The sequence below is a fragment of the Typopeltis vanoorti genome, chromosome 2 (assembly GCF_054136105.1).
Source record: "Typopeltis vanoorti isolate ZY-2024b chromosome 2, IOZ_Tvanoo_1.0, whole genome shotgun sequence".
Lineage (NCBI taxonomy): Eukaryota > Metazoa > Arthropoda > Arachnida > Uropygi > Thelyphonidae > Typopeltis > Typopeltis vanoorti.
This window is the reverse complement of record NC_143550.1, coordinates 70,596,207-70,623,281: the sequence shown is the minus strand read 5'-3', so window position 1 is coordinate 70,623,281 and position 27,075 is coordinate 70,596,207. Positions and strand designations below refer to the sequence as shown.

General features: G+C 33.8%; 1 protein-coding gene across 1 annotated transcript in view; it reads right to left on the bottom strand.

Annotated features, from left to right (window-relative positions):
* Positions 1 to 823: 823 nt before the first annotated feature.
* The window catches only part of LOC150109152 (uncharacterized), a 36,295-nt gene continuing 10,043 nt past the window's right edge, over positions 824 to 27,075 (bottom strand). Inside the window, exons 2-5 of the mRNA XM_090411763.1 lie at positions 25,252 to 25,344; positions 16,355 to 16,417; positions 15,966 to 16,046; positions 824 to 6,711 (exon numbers count right to left, since the gene is read on the bottom strand). Of these exons, the coding sequence (XP_090267889.1) occupies positions 6,598 to 6,711; positions 15,966 to 16,046; positions 16,355 to 16,417; positions 25,252 to 25,344 (351 nt within the window). The 3' untranslated portion in view covers positions 824 to 6,597. The remainder of the gene's footprint in view (positions 6,712 to 15,965; positions 16,047 to 16,354; positions 16,418 to 25,251; positions 25,345 to 27,075) is intronic.

Genomic DNA, 27,075 nt, shown 5'->3' with positions numbered 1-27,075 from the left:
ATAAAATAAAATATTTAATAAAAAAACTTTCCGAAATTTTTTAAACTTTAAGTAAACACAGAACACATATACATATGTAATATAAATGGCCATTCTATTAACAAATATTAATGTAGCAAATTATATTTTCCAAAAAAATATTGTTTTTACTGTTCTTCTTATTGACTTCTTGGAATGATTCGCACACAATGGAGATTGGAATGTTCTCTAAACAATGATACAGCATCAATCACTTTATCGAACTTCTACTGAAGTATTGGGACTTATTAAAAAAAAAATGTAGGGGGGGGCTTGTGTAAGTACACTTTCCTTTTGCAGTGAGTAGGATTTCACATAATTTGTTGAGCCTTTTTATGTAAAAATATGTAAATTAAAAAATATATAAAACAAAGTGTAAAAAAATATAGGAAAGGAGAAGATAAGTGTAAATATATAGTAAAACCAATATATAAATGGGCCACTAAATCTCCTTAAACACATCAGTTTGGCAACATCATTTACACATCAGTATATAGTTCATCTGTTTGAGTGTCAGTCTTATAATGTGACTAACATTGGTTTCTTCTGGATACTTCAGTTTTCTCCTAAGATTCATAACTAACCAACCTTCAACACCAGCAATGTTACAAGTAAAATAAATTTAGTTCTGTGCACAGTGCAGGCCTAATTTTTTTTTTTTATATTGCAAGATATTTAATTATTCTAATTAATAAATTTAATTGTAGAATTAATTATGGCTTTCAAGGTGTTTCTACCTGAAATAAGTGATATAATGAATTAAATATTTATGATGGAACAAAGCATTTATAAAGAAATAAAATTTTCTTTATTTTCTATAAAAAATTACAAACTGTATAAAAATATTGTATATAATAATAAAACTAGTTTCTGCTTACAAACTTCAAAGTTGGTTTACATTTCTTTGAAACATTCATCTATAAAAACAATCAAAAAATGGTAAAGCTGTCATACTGGAACTATATTTGCTTAATTTTTTTTTAAATGTTTATTTTTGCACATACAGTCTACTTTCACTACAGCAAACTCACGGAAATTTTTATTTAAACAGCACTATGCCTATAAGGCTTTCACAGGGAGACTTTCTGTAGTTTGTTATTAATGGTGTTTGCATGCTGTCAATTCTCAGTATAGCCATCACAAAAATGAAAGATTTCTTTCATTAACAAAAAAGTATTTTTTATAATTCAAATTTCTAGCAATCTTTAAGCAGAAATCCTTCTAAAATGTTGAATGTGTGATGGGCATTACCTTTCTGTGTTAACTGCAGTGGTGAGCTATAAGGAGCTCGCGCGAGCCTTTTGTTAAATTTTTCTCAAATTTGCGAGCCCCTTGTTCACTTTATTTTTTTCAAAAAATAAATTTTTTTTCCAAACATATTAAGCGACAAACTAATACAATAACCTAACAAAAATTAGTCTATTCGGCCATGTATAGATTATTTGGAATTATTGTTTCAACTCCTCTATAATGAATGCATCCAAGTTTGAAAATAAAATAAGTGCATGCACTCTCTTTACTCTTCTCCCTTCTGGTAGCCAACAGTATGGTAAACCATTAGCCAATCAAATGTTTTATAAAAGATTATAAAAGATTTCATTCTTATTATATTTTGATAGTTAACATGTTCATTGCCAAGCTGAAAATTGGAATTTCGTGTGGTGGCCAAATTTTTTTTATTTAGTTTTTATTGTGCTCAAAATAAGTTAATATATTATTTATATGCTTTTATTATTATGTACATAGGATTTATGTACTCTAAATATCTATTACGCGATATCGCGTAATAGATATATTATGTACGAAGTATGTATAAAAATTTTCATATACCAACGTAAAGTCTTCCTTTCGCATGGGTAGTAACTGAGCATTTTATCTTGTAGATCAACGCCGGACAAGTTTTTGTTGTAATTTATGATGGCTGCAGGTTTCATTTCCACAGTGCCGTGTCTGGTGGTCACTTCTTGCATTTCGTCAGAAAATTCAGGAGATATGTAATTTATCTCTCTTCTGTCCTTCCATTTCCCTATATGGACACCGTTACGACACTGTGACACATTTTCGCCTTTTTTTAGTTTTTTTGTAATTATACTGTTTGGGTTATCTTTACGTTTCTTGTTCAATGTGCCGGTGCAATATGTATTTTGCTCCAATAGTTTGGCAGCTAAACCGTAGCTGTTATAAAAATTGTCCATGAACACTGCATGGCCAGCATTCAATTTTCCCTCTAATAACTTTTCCACTATTTTTTCTGTGTGGCCTTTCCCAGCAGTTACATCTAACGTACTAGCAAAAACATGCACTTTTAGGATGATACCATTTGGTTCTGCAAGTACCAACTTGATTCCATATTTATGTCTTTTTCCCTTGATGTACTGGCAGAAAATAAGTCGACCATGCCATAAAATCATCGATTCATCTAAAGACAAATTTTTACCAGGGTAATAAATACACTCCATAACATTATTGAAATTATCTATTACTAATTTGCATTTATCCATGCGATCGGCATTATTTTATTCATCAACAAAATGAAGGCATCTTAGAATTTTGAAATCTATTTCTCGACATATATTGATGGAAAACTGATTTATATAAACGGTGAATTTTCCAGTAATCAACAACGCGATTCTTTTTGCTGTACTAGTGTGTAATAGTAACCCAATAGATTTTCAGTTCTTCTAGAGTGAGCGACTTCCATTGTGTAATTTGAGACTGAACCTGATTAGATGAATTTTTCAAGTTTTCTGCGTATCTATTTGAGCAATCGACTATTTTTTGTAAATAATCTTCACTGACAAATAAATCAAAATAATCCCTCAGATTATTCGGCGCTGGCACTAGTAGTGCATTTGTCCGAGTAAAGGGAATTTCCCCCATAGAACTGAAGTGGTACTCCAACATGTCTTGGAAACTGCACGTGATGGCTGGTCAGGCAGACATTGTGGTGGTGACGCAGTTATTGCAAATGGCGTCGCAGAACTAGAAGGAAAAACGGGATGAACTGAGATTTGATTGAAGGATATTTGTTCTTCATTTACAACCTCATTATTTTGTTTCACCTGCAACTGCGAAGCTTCGTCTTCTTCGGATTCCAAGTCACTTTCACTATCAATAAATTCATAGTTTATATCATCGATATCACTCCCTGCATAAAAGTCGTCGTCCGAATCCTGTAATAACTCTTCCACCTCTATACTTTTTAGACGTTTTTTTGCATGATCCAGCATTGCAGAGTCTTTTCGAGGGTCCTGGTTGGTCACTCATATTAAAAAAAACAAAAACAATACTCAAAATAAATAAAAACCAAACTTCAAGCACACTAAATCAACGAATAACTAAACAAAATCATCACGTCGTCGCCTTGTCCGAATGCTGCCACTGTGCGCACTGGCTAACATAAACAATAGACAATGGCTGGCAGCCATCCCCACTCCACAAAAGTCTATCCCTTCCCTAGTGGCGAATATAAATATTACACGCCGTTTCACTGTGGCCGCTATACTATTCCGCTTAAAAACTTGATAGCGACATCCACGTGATAACGCGTGATCGGCCGTTTGGTGAGAACTCGCATCACGTGATATCGCATGATTGGCAATTAATGTGTTAAAAAATGTTTTTCTTATGCAAGATAAATTAAAACAGTTGATTGTGTGCAAATATTTCATGTTTAGATCATGAAATATTTGTTTAAAAATGATAGCCTTTACAGGTTGATTGTCCTCATACTTTTTGATAGGAATTTGTACACAAGCTGTATTAATAAATGTTTTTGTGTGAAATACGTCTTTTTTTTTTTTTTTGCTCGACAATGCAAGCCCTTTGTTAAAATTTCCATAGCTCACCACTGGTTAACTGTTACACTGATTATTACCTTATGACCATTATCAATTGATAAATGAGTGATTTCACCACTGTTCGATAATTATTTATTTTAAATACAATTTGCAATACTAAAAATTGCAATTTACAATGCCGTCTTTCATTGTTATTTTCATTTCATGGATGTTAGCTTTATTTTGTGAACTGTGAAAAAAATGTCAAGTAATTATGCAAAGGAGAATTTAAATAATTTTCATTGCTTTTAATGATCACTAGCAATGAAAACCGATCTGAAGCAGAGAAATATCTACACAATGATATGCATTATTCATAGAAACAGAAAGGAAACAAACTTCTTAAACTGAAAGAGAAATTATAAAGTATAAAGCCCATAGCTGGGCTCTGTTTGTTTACTTTATGCCAGAAGGCATCATTGCAATGTCATTCATGAAATTGAATAAGGCCATAAAGGTCTACCATGGAATTTATGATCAGAACCAGTCTCTACAATGAGTATAATACAAAGTTAGTAAGTAAGTAGAACAAAAGGTAGGAATTTATAGTCATCAATAAAATTATTCTATGGCTTAAAAAACAGTTACTGGAGGGTATGTTCATTAACTGATGTATAAGAAGCACAGTAAAGACCCCATCTTACAATGATCTACTCATACTGATTTCCAATTATGATCAATACCCATTCATACAATGCTGTAATTGCTCAAATGATGGTTTAAGCAACTTGATGCTACTGTGAATCAACTAATGCACAAGTTTCATGGACTCTGTTTACATGACACTAGTATATTATGGTTGAGTTGTGTGTTCTTTCAGCTTCACAGGATAAACCCTGTCATCACAGAAAGACCCTGTCAACTCACCTTCAGCCAAAAACTCCACATAAAGGGCTCCTTTGTGTCCTATATAAGACCCGAATATAGTAAATGTACAGTGTTTTTTTCTAATGACAAGCAAATGCCATATCACCCTTGGAACTGTTCCCTCTGTACCAAGTTATCTGGTCTCAGGCTGTATTTGTGAGATTTGTTTTTCTTTCTGGGTACTCTAGTTTCTCCTATCATGAACACAAAACATTTCTTGAACATCTGATTATTTGTAGTTAGCTGGGCAGAAAGAAGAAATCAGTCTGAAGTGGACTTATGTCTAGTGAAGGCCATCAATAATAATTACATTTCACAACCAATTTTATTAACATATTACCTAACATATTTTAAACAATATATATATATATATATATATATATATAAAATATTTAATCAACATCTTAATTCAGAGGAAAAGAAGTCATAGTGCTGTAGGCTAGATCTGACCTGATGTTTAGGCACCACTGCTTTTGAATAATTCAAAAAAAAAAGCATTTTCAGAAGAATATGCTACTACTGCTGCAAATGCATTATTACACTAAAATGCATTTAACTTCTATTTTAGGGAGTTTTGTGAAAGATTTTTAAAATAACTGCTATTGATGTAGACTAGATAACTGTGTACTGGGTAACTTAAATACATGATAAATCTTATCATATAGATGTGAAGAACAAATGGACTTGTTTGTCATCTAACTGGATCCCTCACAGGACTGCAATAGTCAGTAATTACAAGTGGCATCATCTCAGTAAAATGTTAAGCTGCCAATGAGCAGAGAAGCTCAATTACTATGTTATGTGTCAAGCATTTCACAGATCAAAATTCCACCAATGACTAAGTGATCTCCCCTTTATTTTTAAAACAGTGATGGAACTTTATCAATTTCAAAGTGAATATGGTTACCAGAAAGTAGTTCCAGGAAATAATCAAGTTGGAAACTTGACTTTTTCCTGACAGAAGTAAGGTTCCCTGTTTAAAGAATCTACTCCTATGGGCAAAATTGAACAATCTGGTCTTTAGACCATGTGCAATCCACTGTTACTGGCAAGATCAGATATATTATGATTGTCAAATACATGTTTCAGCCCAACTCACATGCCTACAGGAAGAAAATCTGGAGTTCCAGAGAAAAACAGTTAATCATCAATGGCTGAAAATGGAGTAGTGAAAGTATTACCTTTATGACAAGATGCATTCATGGTCCTGAGTTGCTTCTGATAATCTAAACAAACCAACTCCCCAGGTGAATATGTAAATGGTATCAATAAATTTCATTCTGAACACCATGCCCATTACATAATCCTATAAAACAGCAATAACTGCACATTTGTATAACTGGTATATAAAACACAAATTTATAATAATAAATTTGTCTTATTGGAAGAACAATTATATAATCATGTCTTAAAAAAAAAATAAATGTGTAAACTTTAAATCTTCGTCATGTCCTTTTCAATTACTATTTAATTTTTCTATTTTTAAAACTTGAGTCAAGCCACAGCCACTTGAATAAAAGGAAAACTGGTCTGAGTATACAATATTGGTTATCATAACATTCAGACATTAACTTGTGAAAGCAAGTTAAATGATATTACATAAAATAAAGGAAGGGGATAACTATAAAAAAAAAAAAAAATAATAATAATATAACAGAATTCATATGTAACAATTGTGTCCTTGAATATCACATTATTCACTCTGCATTATTATTTTAAGTTTCAAATTATTTGTGGCTATCATGCATATGCAATACAATTTACTTCCAATACAATTCAGTTATATTTGGGGCATTTGGCTCAGCCCTAAAGCAATTCACATTTTGCCACTAAAAGATCCAGATGTGTTATTACCATCCACATTGGTTTTTAATTAAACAGATGCAGTGCAAGATCCCTGTGGTGTTGTAGAGAAAGAGTGCTTGATGTCCACAGAATAATGTGAGAGGCTACGGGATGTTGTGCTTAAACTGCTCATAGTTCCCATCTAAAAACAAAGATTGAAAAAATCCAGTACATTATTGTTATTATACTTCTATATAGGTCAAATTTTTAATGTTAGACATATAAAATATAAACCTGATAATGTGTTTAAGTGTCTGCACTGCAGAATTATTAAGCTTTATAACTTTGCTTATTTGTATCATTTAAGCAGAATCATTCATCTCTTGTGCAGAAGTGGCAATGCAATGTATATGTAGATATCCCTGCATCTGTAGATTTCTGGTAGTATATCATACAGTCTTACTTTCTTTGGATTTTGATACAAGGACATCAGAGCCCAATTTTTATTTACTAAATTACATTTTTCCTAAAACATTTCTAACCTACAAGATTTCACCAGGAACAGTTAATTTAATAGTTTGAATAACTTAAATATTAATTAGTACCATCTACTAAACATCATGTACAACATATCCTAGACTGTGATAACAAAGATATTCTGTTTGTTATCAGGCTGCATTTTCTTCTCTCCCATAGTTCTAAATGGACCGTTGGGTCATTCATGGCTGGTAGGTGATATTCTTTATTAGCCTACTCCAATCATCTCAGTCTCTTGTTCTTGATGTCAGTTGAGAAAGAGAGAAATTTGTCCATTTTTTGATGTTATCAGTCCATTTTAATCGAGGTCGGACCCTAACCCTTGATCCCGGAACGATTCCTTCTAGTGTTTGTTTTGGAATGGTATTAGCCCTCTCCACATGTCCGAACCATTTCATCTGTCATACCGCTCACAAAACCAATGAAAATGTCCGAAATCTGTCATTTTCATTGGTTTCGTGAGCGGTATAGGGAATTCTCAAAAGGCTTCGGTAAGTTTTCATTTCAAAAGACAGGAGTCTCCTCTCATCTTCCCTCAATAAAGTCCAGGCCTCACAACCATATAAGAGGATAGAATTCACCAAGATGTCAATTAGTCTTCGTCTGGTTGTGATTGCTATTCTGTTATCTCCCCACAATGGTTTTAACTTCTGTAAGGCTACGGTTGCCTTAGCAATTCAGTATTTAATGTCAATTTTTGAATGACTATCGTGCTCAACGTGCTTCCTAGATGAGTGAACTTGTTTACATTCTCAATTTGTTTATTGCCAATTTGTATCTTTAAGAATTCAATGTCTGATTTTGAGGTTATTGTTGTTTTTGTTTTTTGTAGGTTTATGTATAATCCATATTTTTTTAATGTTCCGAAAACGCGGCTAGTTATCTCTTGCAATTCTTCTTCACTTTCTGCCAGAAGATCGATATCGTCTGTGAAACATAAGTTATTTATTCTTAGTCCACCAACTACTATTCCAGTATCATATTCATGAAAAGCTTCTTTTTTAAATAACGAAACCTGTGGTGCGTTCATAATTAGAAGAAACACACGTATAAACAACAGTGAAAATTATTTAATTGTAAATATTTCATCCTAAGTATCTTAGGACATCATCAGTACAGTATTTAAACAAAATTAGGAATAACATACAGTTAGGGTGCATGATTACAATAGAATCTCATGAAAACGTGCATAACGTGCTAAAGTAGTAAAAAAAAAAAAAACCGTTAATTATTTAACACAATTTTGTATGATAATTTCCCGTACTTTAGGAATAGTAAGAATGTTGTTGCAGTTTAGGTTTGGTCTGTGTAGTAGGGCTTCAGAACTTTCTTTGTATAAATGTTCATGTTTAAATAAAGATCTATGTAAAAGTTTAGCCTTTTCCCAATGGATCCTATGGTTTGGATTTTCAATTCCGCGTTGAGAGAGGCCACATTTCTGCAGTTTAAGAAGACGAATGTGGTCTTGATGTTCCAAGATGCGTTTCTGAACAGACCTACCTGTCTGTCCAAAGTAAGATAATTTGCATGAGCATGGAATCTCATAAACACCAGGTAACATCAAGGGTGAGAATTTGTCCTTAGGAGAAGGTAATAAGTTGTAAATTTGGTTGATAGATTTGTAAGTAGTGGCAAAATTGTATTTCTTCATAATTTTAGAAAGACGTTCTGAGATGCCTTTAACGTAAGGTATGGGAATCCTATGCACTTCTTCCTGTCTGGTTTGATGTATGCAGAAGTGACTGATGATTTTTTGAGTTGTTTTGGGATTATATCCATTTAGGATATAATTTTTTTTTTTTTTTTTTTTGTACTACTTTAGCACGTTATGCACGTTTTCATGAGATTCTATTGTAATCATGCACCCTAACTGTATGTTATTCCTAATTTTGTTTAAATACTGTACTGATGATGTCCTAAGATACTTAGGATGAAATATTTACAATTAAATAATTTTCACTGTGGTTTATACGTGTGTTTCTTCTAATTATGAAGAGCTTCATCTATGACATATTCCAGAAAACAATTAAAAAGAAGAGGGGACAGGATGCATCCCTGTCTTACCCCCCCCCCCCCTTCTGCCCGGAACAGTTCACTGCTGTAATTTTTAATTTCAATTCTCATATGCTAGCTTCAAATGTTTGGCAGAACTTTTGGTATCTGCCAAACATTTGAGGTATATTCATTATTCTGGTACAAATCACATCAAAAATGATATGCAATGTTGTTAGAAAGTTTACTAAAATGATTAAACTGAATGCAATGGTAGGCCTCATTTTAAAGGAAGCAGATCCCTTCTTTAGGGTTCTAATATCCTAGGATCTTTTGGTGTTTTTTTTTTTTTGAATGTAGGATTGGAGAGGATGCTCTGCCACATAGTACTTTATATACATTGGGCAAAATGTTTATATACATTTATATACATTATAAAAAAAAATTTTTTTTCCCTTCTTGAAATAAGAACATTAATTAATATACAAAGAATAACCTTGGTTCATTTCTAGTTGCCAGGTAAAGGAACTTTTTCTAAGCCTTTCTTCATCACGTTCCCAGGTTAGTCAATCTCTGGCAAGGGCAAGCGGGTTTTTTCTCCAAGAAACTAGTTTTTCATCCTAATAAACAAGAAAAATCGACCATAGAACTCACACTAATTCAAACAATAATGTATTGTGGTAGAGCTAGGAACCAAGAGATGGCAATATTTGTCAGTTGTCTCTTCATTGGTTGCCGCTTATAATTAGTGATACTTTTGGGCCAGCTATCTCTGATTAGCTACTGATGGAGACTGAAATTTAGCCCTATCCAAAAGATGGATAGGGCTAAAATGGCTTCAAGTACTCCCCATAAGGGAATAAAAGATGTTAGCTAATTAATATACAATGGCACTGAGTCTCTTGATAGTGAATGATGCATGAGTAGCCAATTATAAACATTGTAAAGTCATAAAAGGTGCTAAACTCTGAAGGCTGTAACCTTAAATGAAATAAAATAACTGAATCAAATAACAAAAGATAATTACAGTACATGCATACTTCAGAGATATGAACCATAACTCCCACCCATAAAAAGCTGAAGTTACAGTGGGTGAGCTATTTTTTTAATTCTTATTTTTTACATAATCTGGAAGTCCTCTAGAGACCAAACATGGAACTTTTTCATGTCACTTCAGGCCTTTAATAAGTAGAGTGGTGGCCTTATAATAGGTGCTGTAATTCATTTCCCATCTAAATATATTCACAAAAACATCCATGCCCATGGCAGAATTCAAACCCACAGTCTGTTGGTTACAAAGTATGTATGTTAACACATTTGGCTATCAAATATAAGTGAACATAACAAATTCAAAAGTAACCACTATAATTTGTATTTGGATATTAGAAATGCAACATGTAAGAGGAAGAACATACTCTGATTATAAATTTTCTATTTTATACATAAAATACTTAATATCAAAAGCATAACAAAAGTGTACTCTTTTTCAAGCCCCATGCATGCTTGACATCTGCAATGCTAGGAAGTAAATTTTTAGTATACATGCTAAATATGATCATACCATAGGAAAATTAGGCATTTACAAGCAAACAGCTAACTACTGTCTATAGATATGTAGTTATCTATATGTCAGAAGAATTTTTGAAGCTTATCCTTCTATAATTTTACCCCAAGAAAAAAGCTTTTGATCCTTCAATCTTTTTATTTTTTGAAAATCACTTGGGTGAAATGGTGCAAAAATATATCTTGAAACTTTATGCAAAATCTGTATTTTCAAACCTGTTGATATGCCAGTGATGGCATATTACAGGATTCAGAATTTTCTTTGGTAAATGAAAGTATGTGATAATTTTATAAAAGAAGCAATGACTACAGAAGAGAAAATAATGGAAATTCTATCAGTAATCATTTACCATCTGTATATAAAATTAATGCAAGTTCAATGAAATGAGTTATAATAACAACACACAAATACAAATTTTCCTTTCCAAAGAGTTTGTATTCCAACTCTGCTCCTGCTCCCCTCCCCCACCTTCTGAAACCAACATTTAAAAAATAAACCTCAGTTATAAAAACGTAAATGGATATAGTGTTTTATAATTATATGCAGTGGTGTGCTACTACGATTTTCTGGAGTTGGAGGGGATGCAAGAAATACTGATTTGTTAACATCAAAGTGCCTTCTAATGAAGGATCAAATCACCTCTAATCAGGAATAGGATTCACATGAACATTTTAAAGAAATCCAGATCAGAACACAACTATATAGGCTGCTAGTCCTGATGATAACCCTGCTGAAAATTTCAAAGGAAGAGTAGACCCAAAGCCTCACTCTCTATGATTTGGAATATAGATGATATACTTGCTGCTTTTATAAGATGTTCTGATTGCAGCCAATTCAAGAAAAAGTGACAGATTAGAGACTGGAAATTATTCAGGAATCTTTCTCTACAATCTGAGATCTTTATTTACTCTTACTCAGTCAGCATTCTGAAAGACTCTTCCATAATTTTAGTGCACTTTCCATCCATCCCATGGATCAATGAACTTTCGTGACAGTAATCAGAACAGAAATATTATGAACTCACTTTTAATAACTTTTAGTGATCTAAAAGAGCCTAGAGAAACTTTTACTAAGCCTTGTTTCAACTGGTTCCCAAGTTAGTCGATTTCAGACACAGGCAAGTAGGTTTTTTCCTCCCAGAAACTGTTTTTTTGTCACGTTGATTTAAGAAAATAGACTGTAAAACCAACACTATTTTCAGACAATAAACATAGTGTTAGGATTAGGGACAATGAGATGGCAGCACTTCTCAGCTACCTCTCTTCACTGGCAGAGATTGAACTTCCCCCTCAGTCTCTAAAAGTTAGATAGGGCTAAAACAGCCTCGCTTACTACCTATATGGGAATAAAAAGCTTTAGCTGATATTTTTATGAGCTGACTGAACAGCCTTTAATTCAATGTAAAGTGGGAAACTGCAAATTTCTATTAAAACAAAATTCATATTAAAGATTCCATCTAAGACACATGACATGTTAGCAAGTGTAATCAGTAACAACAATTCAGGAGATTCATTCACAGTCAAACAGATAGGAAGGCTGTATTTCAGTACTGCTGATCTGTACCATTTTCACTGTAACTACTCTTCGCCTTATTGATGAAAAACTTCCACCAAGAATAGCAATAGCCTACTGGATGGAGGGGAATGTTTTAACCTTAAAGACTCAACTTAAAACAAAAACCTAAAACATCGCTTAAACTGTAGAGTACTGACTGCAATGTCTTCTCTTGTCCTGAAACTTCAAATCATTGTTGGAATTTTTAAAGAAATCTGCAAAAGAGATGATGGCCTTCACATAAATGTAATGATTTTTAAAAAGTGCTTCACCAAACTGCACCAACAGGTCAGTGCAATGACCTGTCATTCAGGCAGATGGAAAATGTCCACATCTCTCCTATCATGGCAAATCTCCCAGCGAACGCTGACAGTGATGAGAACGCTCAGTATCATTTTAAATTCACCTTGATATTTAAGAAAACATCTTTTTGATGACTAAATAACTTTGTTACAAACACTGATTTGTGGGACTCTTTGCTGTACCTGTAGTCCACATTTGTGGACAAGCATAGCAAAGAGACCTACAAAATATGTGATGCTGATGAATTATTTATAAAAAGTGATTCAAAGAAAATTCAGTCCTTTTCTACTTCCATAAACACTACACTATACTTAGACATGAATATCAGTATTTGATTATAAGCAGTTATAGTATGAAGAGTATGAATGCTAAATTTCACATTCTACTTACCAAATGTTATTGGAACAAGAAAAACTTGATGACTTAAGGCTAAAGTTGTAAAAACAACTAAGCCTAGAAAAAAATCTAGAGATGGAATATGATATGCAGACAGTCAATGAGCATATATACAGGCTTCCCATTTGCATTTAAGCTAAAATGCTTAAATGCAGAAAATTTAAGTAGTTAAATTTCATTATTTAAATTAATTTCAAAAATTATCATGCAGCTTCATTCAAGACTTCATTCGGGGGGGGATTGGACAACATAGGCGCCAGGGGGAGGAGGAAACCCCCCCCCCTTTTTGAGTCATCAGAATTCAAGGAGAACCGGTCTGCCAGTCCGGAACTCGGGGGGGGGGGGGGGGGCATAGGTGTCAGAGCCCCCTAGTACACACACAGGTCTATTTTTATGCGGTGCATATTTCATGCAAATTCGGGATTTCCCCATTGTACATAATGAACAGCGTATTGCAGCACATTCTGGCATAACATGAATAATGTGTAAGCAGCGAGTGTCCATGATGTTTAATTTTGCATGTGAGTAAGTGTTTGTCTTTTCATTATCGTAAGTCTAAATTTTGCTAATTTTTATTTTAAAGATTTAATATGGCCCAATGGAGAAATAAAAACACCAAAGAAATTGCTTTTCTTTGAAAATGAAAATTGCAATTTTAGATCGCTTAGCAAGAGGGATCTATGATGATTGGTAAACATTTTAATTTAGGCAAATCTACTATAAGAGCAATTAAAAAGAATGAAGTCGCAATAAGAAAATCTGTCATTTCTGGCACAAAACTAAGTGCCAAATAATCATCGTACTCAAGAGATCCTTTATTAAAAAAAACGTAACGAATGCTCGTAATTTGGATTGAAGAATCAACTCAAAGAAGAATTCCTATAAGTGGTTATTTAATTAAACAAAAAGCTTTTCGGTTTTATGAACAGATGAAGCAATTTGAGCCATCTACTTCTGTTTCCCAGGCTGATAAAGTATTTTCAGCTAGCAAAGGATGGCTAACTGGGTTTTTAAAAAGGAATGCACTTCATAACGTGAAGATGCAGGCAAGGTTGCAGTAGGATGAAGCAGCAGCCAAAAATTTTCAAGAGAAATTAGCCTAAATTATTGAAGATGGTAGATATAGTCCCGATCAAGTGTTTAACGCTAACGAAACAGGATTATTTTGGAAGAAAATGCCTAGCTGAACTTACGTTGCAAAGTCTGAGAAAAAAATAAGTGGATTTAAAGCAAGCAAAGATCGAGTACTGTTGTTACTTTGTAGCAATGCATCAGGGGATCGGATGTTGAAATCCCTCCTAGAAAATCAATCTCTAAGACCACGTGGCACTAAAAGGCAAAGATCTAAAACAGCTGCCGGTATATTGGATGTCTAATACAAAGGCCTGTATTTACTGAAGTAACAATGGCTGTATTTACTGAATGCTTCAATAATTGCTTTGTACTAGAAGTGGAAACATATATATGAAGCAAAAAGCTCTTGATTTTAAAGTTTTATTAATTGTTGAAATGCACCAAGTCATCCGCATTTAGAACATCCAAACGTGCAGGTTAGTGTTTTTTCCACCCAATACAACAAGCATTATTCAGCCATTAGATCAAGACATAATTGCTACTTTTAAAAAATATTACGTTAAGCACACTTTTCAATTTATATTGGATAAACTAGAAAATGAATCATTAACAGTAACTGATGTTTGGAAAAAATTTTCTATTTTGGACTGTTTAAATCATGTTGCATCTTGCTATTGAAGAAATAAGACCACAAACTTTAAATGACTGCTGGAAAGCAGTCATTTAAAGTGTGGTCTTATTTGTGGTCTTGTGTTGCAAACAGTGCGACCATTCAAACAGCTACATTATCAGCTGAAATTTGGCACATGAAATTGGTGAAGTTTTGATACATTTAGCCAGAATTATGTAGATGAATTGCTTGTGCACAATGCCTTAAGTGATGATGATATTATTGGATATCACTTAACTTTAGATATTGTGGAAGATCCAGAAAACAATAGTGAAGTGGAAGAAAAAAACCCTCACTGCTAATATAACTCAAGGTCTTGAACTGTGCAATAAATTGGGAAATCATTTTAATGACACAAATTCTGAACAAGCCTTTAAATTCCAATGTGAGCTGAAGAACTGTATGTCTAGATATCGCGAGCTGTATAAAAAATTAGTAAAATCATCATCGCAAAGTTTAATCACTGATTACATCATCAGAAGAAAAAAATTGGCACAGAATTAGGGTGAAGCTAATTCTGTTTATGAAGAACCATTGCCTTTATCATACGGATCTGATGCGCTGACTATCTCTTCTGGTGATGAAAGTGATTTTTGCACCAGTTCGCAAATGTTAACAGCGACGATAATTCTGATGAAAAAATGTAAAAAAAAATTGTCACTTTCCAATAAAATTAAATGAATAAAGCTTTAAAACAAACTTTAGCATTCTTATTTTCCTGAATTTTCATAAACTTTTTTATATGATTTTAGGTTTATTTTAATTCATTACTTCGGTTTTATGCAGTTTTAGAAAATTCTGGAATGTATCCCTAATTTTTCAACATAAGTTAAGTCTTTTTTACATGAGTTTTTATATGCAGTTTTCTGTGGAACGTATCTACTGCATAAAATGAGACCCGACTGTGTATATACACACACACACACACACAAGCTACATCTGAGAATTCTATACAAATAATTAAGTCTTTATTGCTAGCGTATGTATCAAAAAAATTTCTTTAAATACCGTTCTAGCATTAGTTCATATTCATGTCTTTTGTAATGTAAAACAGTTTTAGATGTATCAATCTACCTATATTTTAGTCTTTCTCAGACTGTTCTGTTTTTCTTCAAACACCTTTCATGTTAATATCTTCAATATTATACCATCAATTATGAATATGTTAATTTTTAATATGGTTCTATGAGCTTTACCATCAGCTAATTTATATGATTTTCTTTAATTTACACCAGTGTTTTTCATTCTATGAACATCATTCATCCCTGATGAAAGATTAAATTTCTAACCAAATTTGGTCTCTACATTAAAAATGGATAAAATACATATTAATAAAAAATACTTTAGATAATTTTTATTTCCTCACCTTCAACTTTGCCATGTCTTCAAGGCGAGTAATGTCTCGCAGTTCCTGATAATTTGAGTATACTACTATTCCAAAGAACACCTTTAAACAAAAATGAAGTAGAAAAATTATTTTATAGGAATATTTGGAGCCAAATTCAAAATCAGTTTCTATTTTTTAACTGCTGAAATAAATATTTTTTGGATATATTGAACTTAGTAATGATGTAATTTTTTTCATGTAGTACTGTCATATCCTGTACACCCCTTGAGGGTACATGGCAGGAATTTGATGATGATGATGATGATTGAACTAAGAATTGTGGTGTGTGCGAGAGAGAAAAACAGTGGGGGGGGGGGTTAAGCCAATAAAATAATCAACAAAATTTTATTAAGAAAATCAAAACTTACATTGACAGCAATAAAGATGACCCATAAGATAAGCATGGCTTGATGATATTCAAAATAGAGATCCTAAAAAATAAGGAAACATTTAATAGGTTATACATCAGTAAAGGGGAAATATATATATTTGTAAATGTTTTAGCATACATCACATATCAATAAACAGTGATAAAAACTTATTTCTAAGCAATCCCCACAGACAGCAACTGAACAACCCCCCCCCCCACAACAAATTGGCAGGGAAAGTAAATTTAGTGTATAAGAAAAGTTCATTTCCAAAATGACATTTTGTTTATAGTTTGAACAGCAACATTGAATACAACTTCTTTTTTAATTTTCAGATATCCTCAATATGGTTTAAAATATCTGCAATAATAAATCACTCCCATGATCAACATAACTCTCGCGCTTTTTTAAAATGTCCGTGCGGTTAGCCGAGTAGCTATGCGCTTCGCAACCATATGCCTGGGAAAGGAGTGTCCTGGGTTCGATTCCTGTAGCCGATGTGAGGAGCTTAAGGATCTTTCTCAGACATAGCCAAGTTAGCCAGTCTTGGGTGTGGACTGCAGGGATTTTCTCCCCAGTTTATCTGGGGTTTTTCCTCCCGCAAGCAGACAAACTGGTGCCGTGAATACACACATCTACAGACATAGAACACACTGGGAGGCATAGGGCTAGCCACTTTATCCTCGGGATGGGTACGGCTTTGAAACGCTAATGATAGCCCCGTAACAGGTCACTAGGCCTAACATCTGAAGGGGAAGAAGCAGCTATTTAAAAAAAAAAAATCCACTAATGCCTTCTTTTCTATAGAGAGTAAGTGAGGACATTTTAGCCTTATCTAACTTTTGGAATCTGAGAGGCAGTTAAACTAAAGCATTACCTAATCAGAGACAGCTGGCCCAAGATCATCATTAATTATAAATGGCATCCAGTGAAGAGAGGCAAACAAATGCTGCCATCTCATAGTTGTGAACAATTTGATACCTAACTGCATTAAGCTTACAAGGAAGTTTACTTGTAAGTGCTCTGTATTTATGCCTGTATGGAAAAAGCTATGTTGAGAGAACAAATCTATGAAGCTTGCAGAAACCTAGCAATTATCCAAAACAACGTTCTACAACTAAAATTAGAGCTATCGAGTTATATAAATCCCAATATTTGGGATATTCTGGAGGATCACAGACAATTCTGCACAGCATATGTTATGTAAAAAAGAAACTCTAATAGCAAAGTTCCAAAGAGTGAAACAACAAGAAAGCAACAGACAATCTGGATGCCATACCCAGAGAAACCTACACATACAGGCAATACATACATAAAAATTCATACCACCATCCAACACAAAAACTAAGGGTCATCAGCACCCTCAAACATACTGTACTTACAATTCACTCCAATGAGAAGACAGTGAACAAAGAATATGAAATTATTAGCCAAAAAATTGGATACAATAAAAAAAAATTCACAATCCTCCACAAAAATACCATACATTAGGGGGCAGATCAGAAAAAATAGATAGAACTACATAAATACGAGGGACGTCCAGAAAGAAAGTTCCGTTTTTAAATATTTTCAATGCAGTACTGCGATTGCAATGGTGTGTATGCGTGCTTTGCATCACAGGTGTTCACCTTCTACGACGAAGGTATACAACTCTTGGTGCCCTGTTGTGACAAGTGCCTGAACAAATGGCAGAAATTATGTAGAAAAGTAGTGAAATATGTCTACTTTAATTTCCAATAAAGTTTTTTTTGTAAATATATTTTTTGTTTCTCTGACAGCCGATCGGAACTTGCTTTCTGGACGTCCCTCGTACCATATTAAGGCAACCTTCAAACCTCTTGCAAAATTAAGAAATTTACACAGCTCATCCAATGATTCTCTTTCATACCTTGCCCACCCAGGTGTTTACAAAATTCAGTGCACCTGCAACCTACTCTATATAGATGAAACAGGGCATGCCATCCCTATAAGAAAAGACAAACAGCACATTAAATTCCTTCACTATGATAAAACATGTCACAGAATCAAGTGGAAAGGCACCAAGTCCCTACACTTCACCAAAACTTGGTTTGAAAGAAAACCTACACAAGAATGACAATTTAATAATTCTAAGCATCTGGAGGACCCATCTTCAATCCAAAACAACACCAAACCGAAGAAAACCTTAATATGAGAGGACTATAGAAATGGTTTAATGTAGTTTTACTATAAAACTTTTTTATCATCTGTATATTACTGAGAAAGCACTTTGCAAGAGTATATCATACAGGTGGTGATATTACAGGAATGAAGGAACCAATAGCTTATACTGGAATTGAGGTGAATAGTACATTATAAAACCTTAATGTGAATACATCTGTGGGATTGGATGGTATACCAGCTCGGGTCTTACATGAAGCGGCTAAAGAATTGTCAGTGCCCATGACCATTTTGTTTAATTTGAGTCTAGAGTCTGGGTTAGTCCCGAGGAGGTGGAAAGAGGGGAAAATAGTTCCACTGCATAAAGGGGGTTCCAAGACTGCTGTTGCAAATTACCGACCGATCAGCATATCAGGAGTCGTTGTCAAGGTTTTGGAGAAAGTAATCAAGAGAAAAATACAGGAATGGATAGATGAAATTGGATACTGTATGGGGGACAGCATGGTTTTGTGAAGGGTAAATCATGCCTCAGTAACTTGTCATGTTTTATAACACAGTGATGGCTGAACGAGCCTGCGTAGCTCAATGGATGTGGCGTTTGCACACCACGACGCTTGGCCGTACGAAGGAAGACTTGGTTTCGAGTCTAGTCGCTGACTAGAGGAAATTTTTCTAAGCCTTTTTTTCGACCGGTTCCCGAGTTAGCCGATCTCTGGCACGGGCAAGTGGGTTTTTCCTCCCGGAAACTCAGGTTTTTTGTCCCGTAAATTCAAGAAAATCGACTGTAGAACCCACATTACTTCAGACATTAAATATGTTGTGTTAGGGTTAGGGACCATGAGATGGCGGCACATTTGAGCCGTCTCTCTTCACTGTGTACTGCTTAATTAGTGATAGCTTTGGGCCATCTATCTCTGATTGGTACCAGTGGAGATTGAACTGCCCACTCAGTCTCCAAAAGTTAGATAGGGCTAAATGGCCTCGCCTACTCCCTGTATACGGGAATAAAAAGGCGTTAGCTGATTTTTTTTTTTTTTTTTTTTTTGATGGCTGAACCGGATAAGGGTAATGAGTTTACAGTGATACTGCTGGACCTTGCTAAGGCCTTTGACATGATACCACATGGAATTCTAATCAGTAAACTGCAGCATATGGGGTTGGATATAAGGTTGGTGAGATGGATAGGAGGTGGTTGATGGAGAGATATCCTCGCCTACTCCCTGTATACGGGAATAAAAAGGCGTTAGCGGATTTTTTTTTTTTTTTTTTTTTTTGATGGCTGAACCGGATAAGGGTAATGAGTTTACAGTGATACTGCTGGACCTTGCTAAGGCCTTTGACATGATACCACATGGAATTCTAATCAGTAAACTGCAGCATATGGGGTTGGATATAAGGTTGGTGAGATGGATAGGAGGTGGTTGATGGAGAGATATCAGAGAGTAGTTTATTCAGGAGTAGAGTCCAAAAGATGGTCTGTGACTAGTGGTGCCACAGGGTTCTGTTCTTGGACCACTAATATTTAATTTGTTCATTAACGATGTAAGAAAGGATCTGAGAGGAACTGTTCATTTGTTTGCTGATGATGCAAAGTTGGGTAGAGCAATAGTGAATGCACATGATGTGGATAGATTGGAAGACTGGGCTAAGGAGAATAGATGTCAATTTAATGTTGCAAAGTGTAAGGTTATGCATTTTGGGGTGAAAAGATTAGCAGCAGTATACTGTTAAATTGTGAATGAAGATATTCTATATATTATAATACTTCATTCATATTTAACATAATCCACCACGTCATAAGCAAGTAAATATTATTTGTTGTTAGTCTCTTGCTTGTAATATGTTATTCATATAAATGTTTTGAGTTTTGTTTGTTATTAATTAATTACATAATCTTAGGATATGTAATAGTAATAAAAAGACTATATAAAAATGTCATTCATTTTAATTACTTTATTCTGTAAAATTTACTATAAGAAACTGTGTGTATAAATTTAAATGTACTTTATATGAACTGCGATATATTTAAAAAATTTTTTTTTTATTATCTCTGTAAGTGAAAGTAAATTTATGGAATTCTACTGATGGGATTTGATTGGCTAGTAATGAGAAATGGAGTTTATTTTTAGTTAGCTCGTGCGGAGAGCGTGACCTACTGTGTATGATGAGAAAAGTCAGGATATAAGCTGAACTGGTTAGAACCGGATTTTGGCAGGAAAAAGAGAACATAGTTGATTGGAAAACAAAAGTAAAAAGTAAGGAGAAGTCCTGGAGACAACATAGAGATAGGTAGTGAGTGGCAGAAGGGGAGTTGATATATGCCAAAAATCAATGAGGAAAGGACAAGAAATTAATAGGCATTCTGAATTACTTCTATGGGAGTTCTGATACTACGATAAATTCTAAATGATTAGAGGAATAATATTACAGAACTGAAGTTAATACATAGAAGAAAATATGGAATTAGTAGATAACTTAAACCAAGTACATCAAGACTTCTGTATTTCTGTGTCTATAATTCAATTATTATAGTGGAAGATTTCTTTTGAATTGTGTTGCCATAAATTAAAAGTCAACAAGAATTTCAAATGTGCCTATGCAAATTCGATGTGTAGAAGTGGTAACCCGGTAAGAGTTGTCCTTTCTATAACTTGTGAAGCAATATCAGTTAAATCCATTGGATATATTTTGACCTTAGCTGTGGTGTTATGTCAATCAATGTTCGGATGTTAGATGTACTGAAGTACTTTCCCCTCGAGACAATAAAAGTGTTATGTTGTTCTATTAAGTGTTAGCTGACTGAGAAAGAATATAGTGTAGCCTGTCATAAGATTAATTATTGTAACATTTGGAAGGATAAACTTTTGAGAATTGCTCTCAACTTGATTAACTGAGCATTAAGAACTGAAAAATGAATGTTTGACAGTTAATGGATTGTAATTATTCTGAATACCTTAAACTGAGCTAATATATTTAAGCTATGATTCATCCAATTGGATAGAGAGAGAGAGAAACTAAGTGAAAGAAATACTGATGCTTTAAGAATTAAGAAATGTTAACATTAGTCATGATCCTCAAACCTAACCGAGAAGTTATTAACATATGAATGTGAATTTTGGTAATTTTTTAATTGGATAACCTTTTACAGATAGTTATAATTGAATGTATATGTTGTGCTATTCCACATTAAATGATTTCTTTTGTTGAATTAAACTTAGTGTTTGCCTGATTTTCTTTCATTGCACCACTCATAAAATTAATCGGACCTTTGCGGAAGCCTTAAATGCTATTAATAACCTCGGCCTGTAGATAAAGCGATAATATAAGTATAGTTGATGATTGACTCCTTTATATCATATAGACTAATCTGAATATAGGGTGGTGCAGTATAATACATTCTTTATATTCTGATGAGCATCAATCAACAACTAACGAAGTAAAACAAAATTTAAAGAGGTAAAGATAAGATTAACAAACCAACAAAAAATGAGTCAGTTAGGTAGGACATTCCAACAATACCACGTTGGTGGAACTGTACTCCAGGAGATTAATGAGGCCAGGGATTTGGGAGTGTCGGTGGATAAGGAGTTGAAGTTTAGGGAGCACATTGCAAAAGTGGCTAAATCAACTCATCAAATCACTTGGTTACTGAAGAATACTTTGACGAGCAGAGACAAGCAAGTTATTGTTCCTCTGTATCGAGCCTTGATAAGACCCCATCTTCACTACTATGCCCAGATCTGGGTACCAGGGTTTTTTCTTGATGGGAAAGGAGGTGGAAAGGATACAGAGGCGAGTGACCAAGATGATAGCAAGTCTATGGAATGAACCTTATGAGAACAAGTAGGAAAAGGGATGATATGATTAAGACATTCAAATTACTGAAGAGTTTCTATAAGATTAATTCAGAGGATATTTTTCAGAACAGGACTGGCGGTGGGAGGACTAGGGGCCATCCATGGAAACTGGGCAAGAGTGTGGTTAGCAAGAGTGTTAGAGCTAGGTTTTTTTACTTGGAGAGTGGTGAATGAATGCAATAAGCTGCCAGAGTCTGTTGTGGGTGCCATGACTGTGAATGAGTTCAAGGCAAAGTATGATAGATGCTGAATAGTTGTTCTTTACATGATGTTTAGGGTCTCCCTTGATGAGTCTAATGTCTTCTTGGAGTTGTCCATAATAATAATAATAATATATTATTACACTGATATGCATAAAAAGTTTACTTTCGCTTGTGAATTAATTTTCATTTTTGTACACATTTTATCTAATAATATTTTCATTTCATTTTATTTATTTATTATCAGAGGTCAGGCTAGGGTAAACAATTAACAAAGCATTTAGATTTATCTTACTTTTGTGTAATGTCATGTAGCTTGTGTCCTATATATATGTTTTCCTGATGATGACCTTAATGCAAAGGTCGAAATGTAGAGTGTTATTTTCTTAATTATAAATAAAGTAATTACTCCAGTATGTGTGTTTTAGTCTCCATAAATTCTTCACTATGAATGCTGACCACTGTGTAGCGTTTTGAATAGCTTCTCTCTTGGCACCTTGTCATATGCCTTTTCCAGATCTACAAAACTTAAAACTTAAAAATAAAGCACTTTACAATACATGTAATACAGCTCTAGCAACATCTAACATTCCATTACAATGGAGAGTAGCCCTAATAATATAATAACTATATAATATAATAATATAACTTTTTTCTTTGTCCCATCAACTTTAAGATTTTTTCATTTATTCAAGGTTTATTATTTTTCCTTTTTAATTGTGGAAATGTATTTTTGGCTGATACATTGATGGTTTTTTTTTTTTTAATGTTTGCTAGTTCATGTTAATTTCATCAATTGGTTTTCTATTATAAGTTTCTCTTATGAATGGTTGGTTTGGTATCTGAAGTTTTATTTTGATTTTTACAATCACCTGGTTGTGGTCAGATCCTATGTCTGCTCCAGGATATGTTTTTGTTTGTGTTATTGCATTTCGGAATCTTTTGCTTATTATTATATAGTCAATTTGGTTTCTATAGATATCCCCATGGCTTTTCCACATATACAGTCTTCTGGGACAATGTTTAGATAATGTGTTTGTAATTATTAAGTCACTGGTTTCACAGAACTGGATCTTTCACCTGTTTAATTTCTAATTCCAAGCCCTTGATTACCCATGCAGAATGAGATTATTTCTGAATCCACTTTTGCATTTAGGTCGTCCATTATTATAATATCATCTGACTTAGCACTAGAGATTACAGTTTATATGTCCTCATAAAACTGTTCCAACACTTCGCCTTCTAGTTTTAAGAGAAACTTGTACCATAGTTGTATACAATATATACAGAAAGATACAAAGTAAAGGTATTATTTATTTAATACACTGCCATACATTTCAATCTGAAATTAAAAAACTATCATCAGTCGCTTTGTGAAGGCATTCTGCCAAACATATCAAGGCTCCACTGTCCTATATGTTATGTGGTGGACATCTCTAACAAAGTAGTCACCTTGTGCAGTATAGGGTACTAATGTTCTAAGCAGCTGAACAGATAACATTATTTACTAACATGTCTCTCTCCTCATAATAAATTTAGTTTAATCCTTTATCCAAGTGTGAGCAAACAAAGTTTGTGCCTGAAAGTATCTTCAGGACTGGGGTAAGGTGGTACAACACCAGGCAACTCGTTTACAAAGGTGGAGCAAGCTAACATCACTCCTATCTCAGTATCTCCCATAATGCAAAACACATCTCCTTGTGGATATGTATAATGTTATGCATTAAGGGAGGGGCCACTACCCAGACTAGTTTCGACCTTTATTGAGGTCTCTTCAGTGGGAGCCAGGCCCAAGTGGAGATACCAGGCAGAAGCATTAGCAAGGTCATCTCTACTTATAGGAATGGCCTATAGGAAGAGATGACTTTGCTATCTATCGCTACCTATAGGAGTTGCCTATAGGTAGAGATGACCTTGCTAATGCTTCAGCCTGGTATCTCCACTTGGGCCTGGCTCCCACTGAAGAGACCTCAATAAAGGTCGAAACTAGTCTGGGTAGTGGCCCTTCCCTTAATGCATAACATTATACATATCCCCAAGGAGATGTGTTTTGCATTATGGGAGATACTGAGATAAGAGTGATGTTAGCTTGCTCCACCTTTGCAACGAGTTGCACCACCTTACCCCAGTCCTGAAGATACTTTCAGGTGCAAACTTTGTTTGCTCACACTTGGATAAAGGATTAAACGAAATTTATTATAGTCTAACCAAGTGAAAAATAAACTTTCAACATCTCTCTCCTCAAATCCCACTATGGCATGGATGTCTGTGAAAGTCTTTAGATCAAAGGAAAACTGCAGAGCAGAGTGCCCAGGGCTGCAGTATTCCTTATACTGCAAGTTTTTTTTTTTTTTTTTTTTTTTTAAAGATCGAATCCTTGGCTTCAGAGACTAAAAACTTTTTTTTTGTCAGCAAATTCAGGTATCTAATAAGGTAATGATCTCTAATGGTGGTCTCACACTGGACAATGAAAACATCACTTTTGTTTTAAACATAAAATACATAAGTAGAAATATAAACAAAACAAGATTTCTGATATAGAAGTTTTTTTTTTTTTTTTGGTTTAGTCATTATTTTTAACTATGGAATTAAATGGACTTTAGCGTATGCACTTTTACAGAATGAACTTCAAATTAATTGAAAATAAAAACATAAATCACACAACTACTGATCATACAGACAGCAAAAAATCAATACCTACATTTGCAATAGATCGGAAAAGAACAGCAATAAAATTCCAAACAGTTGAAACTGCGATAGCTTGTAACCAGTGGTGAAATCTTTGTTCATGTTCCTGCAAATAACAATAAAATATTCACTTTATTTGAATTCTAGAAACAAGCAGTCAAACTCAGAATTAAGAATGATTTTTTTTTAATATCAAAAATCAAAGAAATAAGTATAAATCTCATCACTTCAGTTACACTGGAAGACTGAGTTGAAAAAATGCAAGTTCGTCAAGAGACAATATTCTGATGCACATGCCAGATTTTATGTTCAGCACTGGCTCCGAGGACCATCAAAAAGTGCAGTAGCAAATTCAAAAAATAACCTTTGAGGATGCCCCTATATTACTTGATTAATGAAGATAGTAATAATTAAAAATGAACCATGAATTTCTTCATAAGTTTTTCTTTTCCTTAAAATTAGTCATCACATGTATAACCTATGCTACGTACTGCATATATGACAATCTGCGTAACTCAAGCAGAAACTGATAATAATTAATAAAAAAAAAATGTTTAATTAGATGTATAGCAAACTACAGTGTTCCCTTCAGACATAGAAACTTATAATTATTCCTTATATATATATATACACATTAAAATTAAATACACATGGCTTTAATAAGTTATTCAATTAACTAATTAGGTTTCTTCATTTATGAAATACTAGACATTTTACACAGGGAAAATATTCTACAGTCATCAGAAGAAGACAGATGAAATGGTTCGGAATGTGGAGAGGACTAATGGCATTCCAAAGCAAGCACTAGAAGGAATCATTCCGGGATCAAGGGTTAGGGGCCAACCTCGATTAAAATGGACTAATAACATCAACAAATTCCTCCCTTTCTCATCTGACATCAAGAACAAGAGGCCAAGACGACTGGAGGAGGAGGCTAGCAAAGAGTATCACCTACCAGCCATGAATGACTCAACAGTTCATTTAGGACTACAGGAGAAGAAAAGACAGTTTACACTTCATGTGCACGACAAAAACCAGAGAGACATGGATTTCTTGAACAGGTATAAAAGACATGAGTTTATTAAAGAAAACCTATTTTATATTATTCTACTTTTAAATAGTTGTATATATAATTTATTGCTAAACAACTATCCATGCTATAACTCGAAATAGATTTTATTCTTAAATGGAAAATTTTAAATGTATATAAAGACTGTTGTAATATTACTAAAACATCCAAAACTAAGAATTCTTTTTAAAAAAATGTTAATTTTCTTGACCATAACAGTTATAAAAAGACTTTTAATGGGACTATATTGATCAAGTGCATATAATAAACAACTATGCTTTACCAACTAGTTTCACCAACTAAGGCTGTTGGCATCTTCAGGGTACATGTGTTGAGCGTACATGATCTCACTTGTTATTTAGGAACGTTCTATGGTTGGCACTGTAATTCTCTTAACTCGCCAGAACTGAATTACAGTGCCAACCATAGAAGTTCCTAAATAACAAGTGAGATCATGCATGCTCAATGCATGTTTTGTACATGCAGTTTCGTTTGTCTAATATAATTTGAATCGGTTGATTATAGTTTGTAACAGTTTTTTACTTTTTAGCGCCTTACATCAGTTATGTATACCCTGAAGATGCTGACAACCTTAGTTGGTGAAACTAGTTGGTAAAGCATAGTTGTTTATTATATGTACTTGATCAATATAGTCCATTAGAAGTCTTTTTATAAGTATTCTTTTATTGTTTGGAATAGACATTAGTGAAGGGAAAAAATATAGAATTTTCAGTGAATTTATAAGAAATTTAACTCCAATAAAAACAC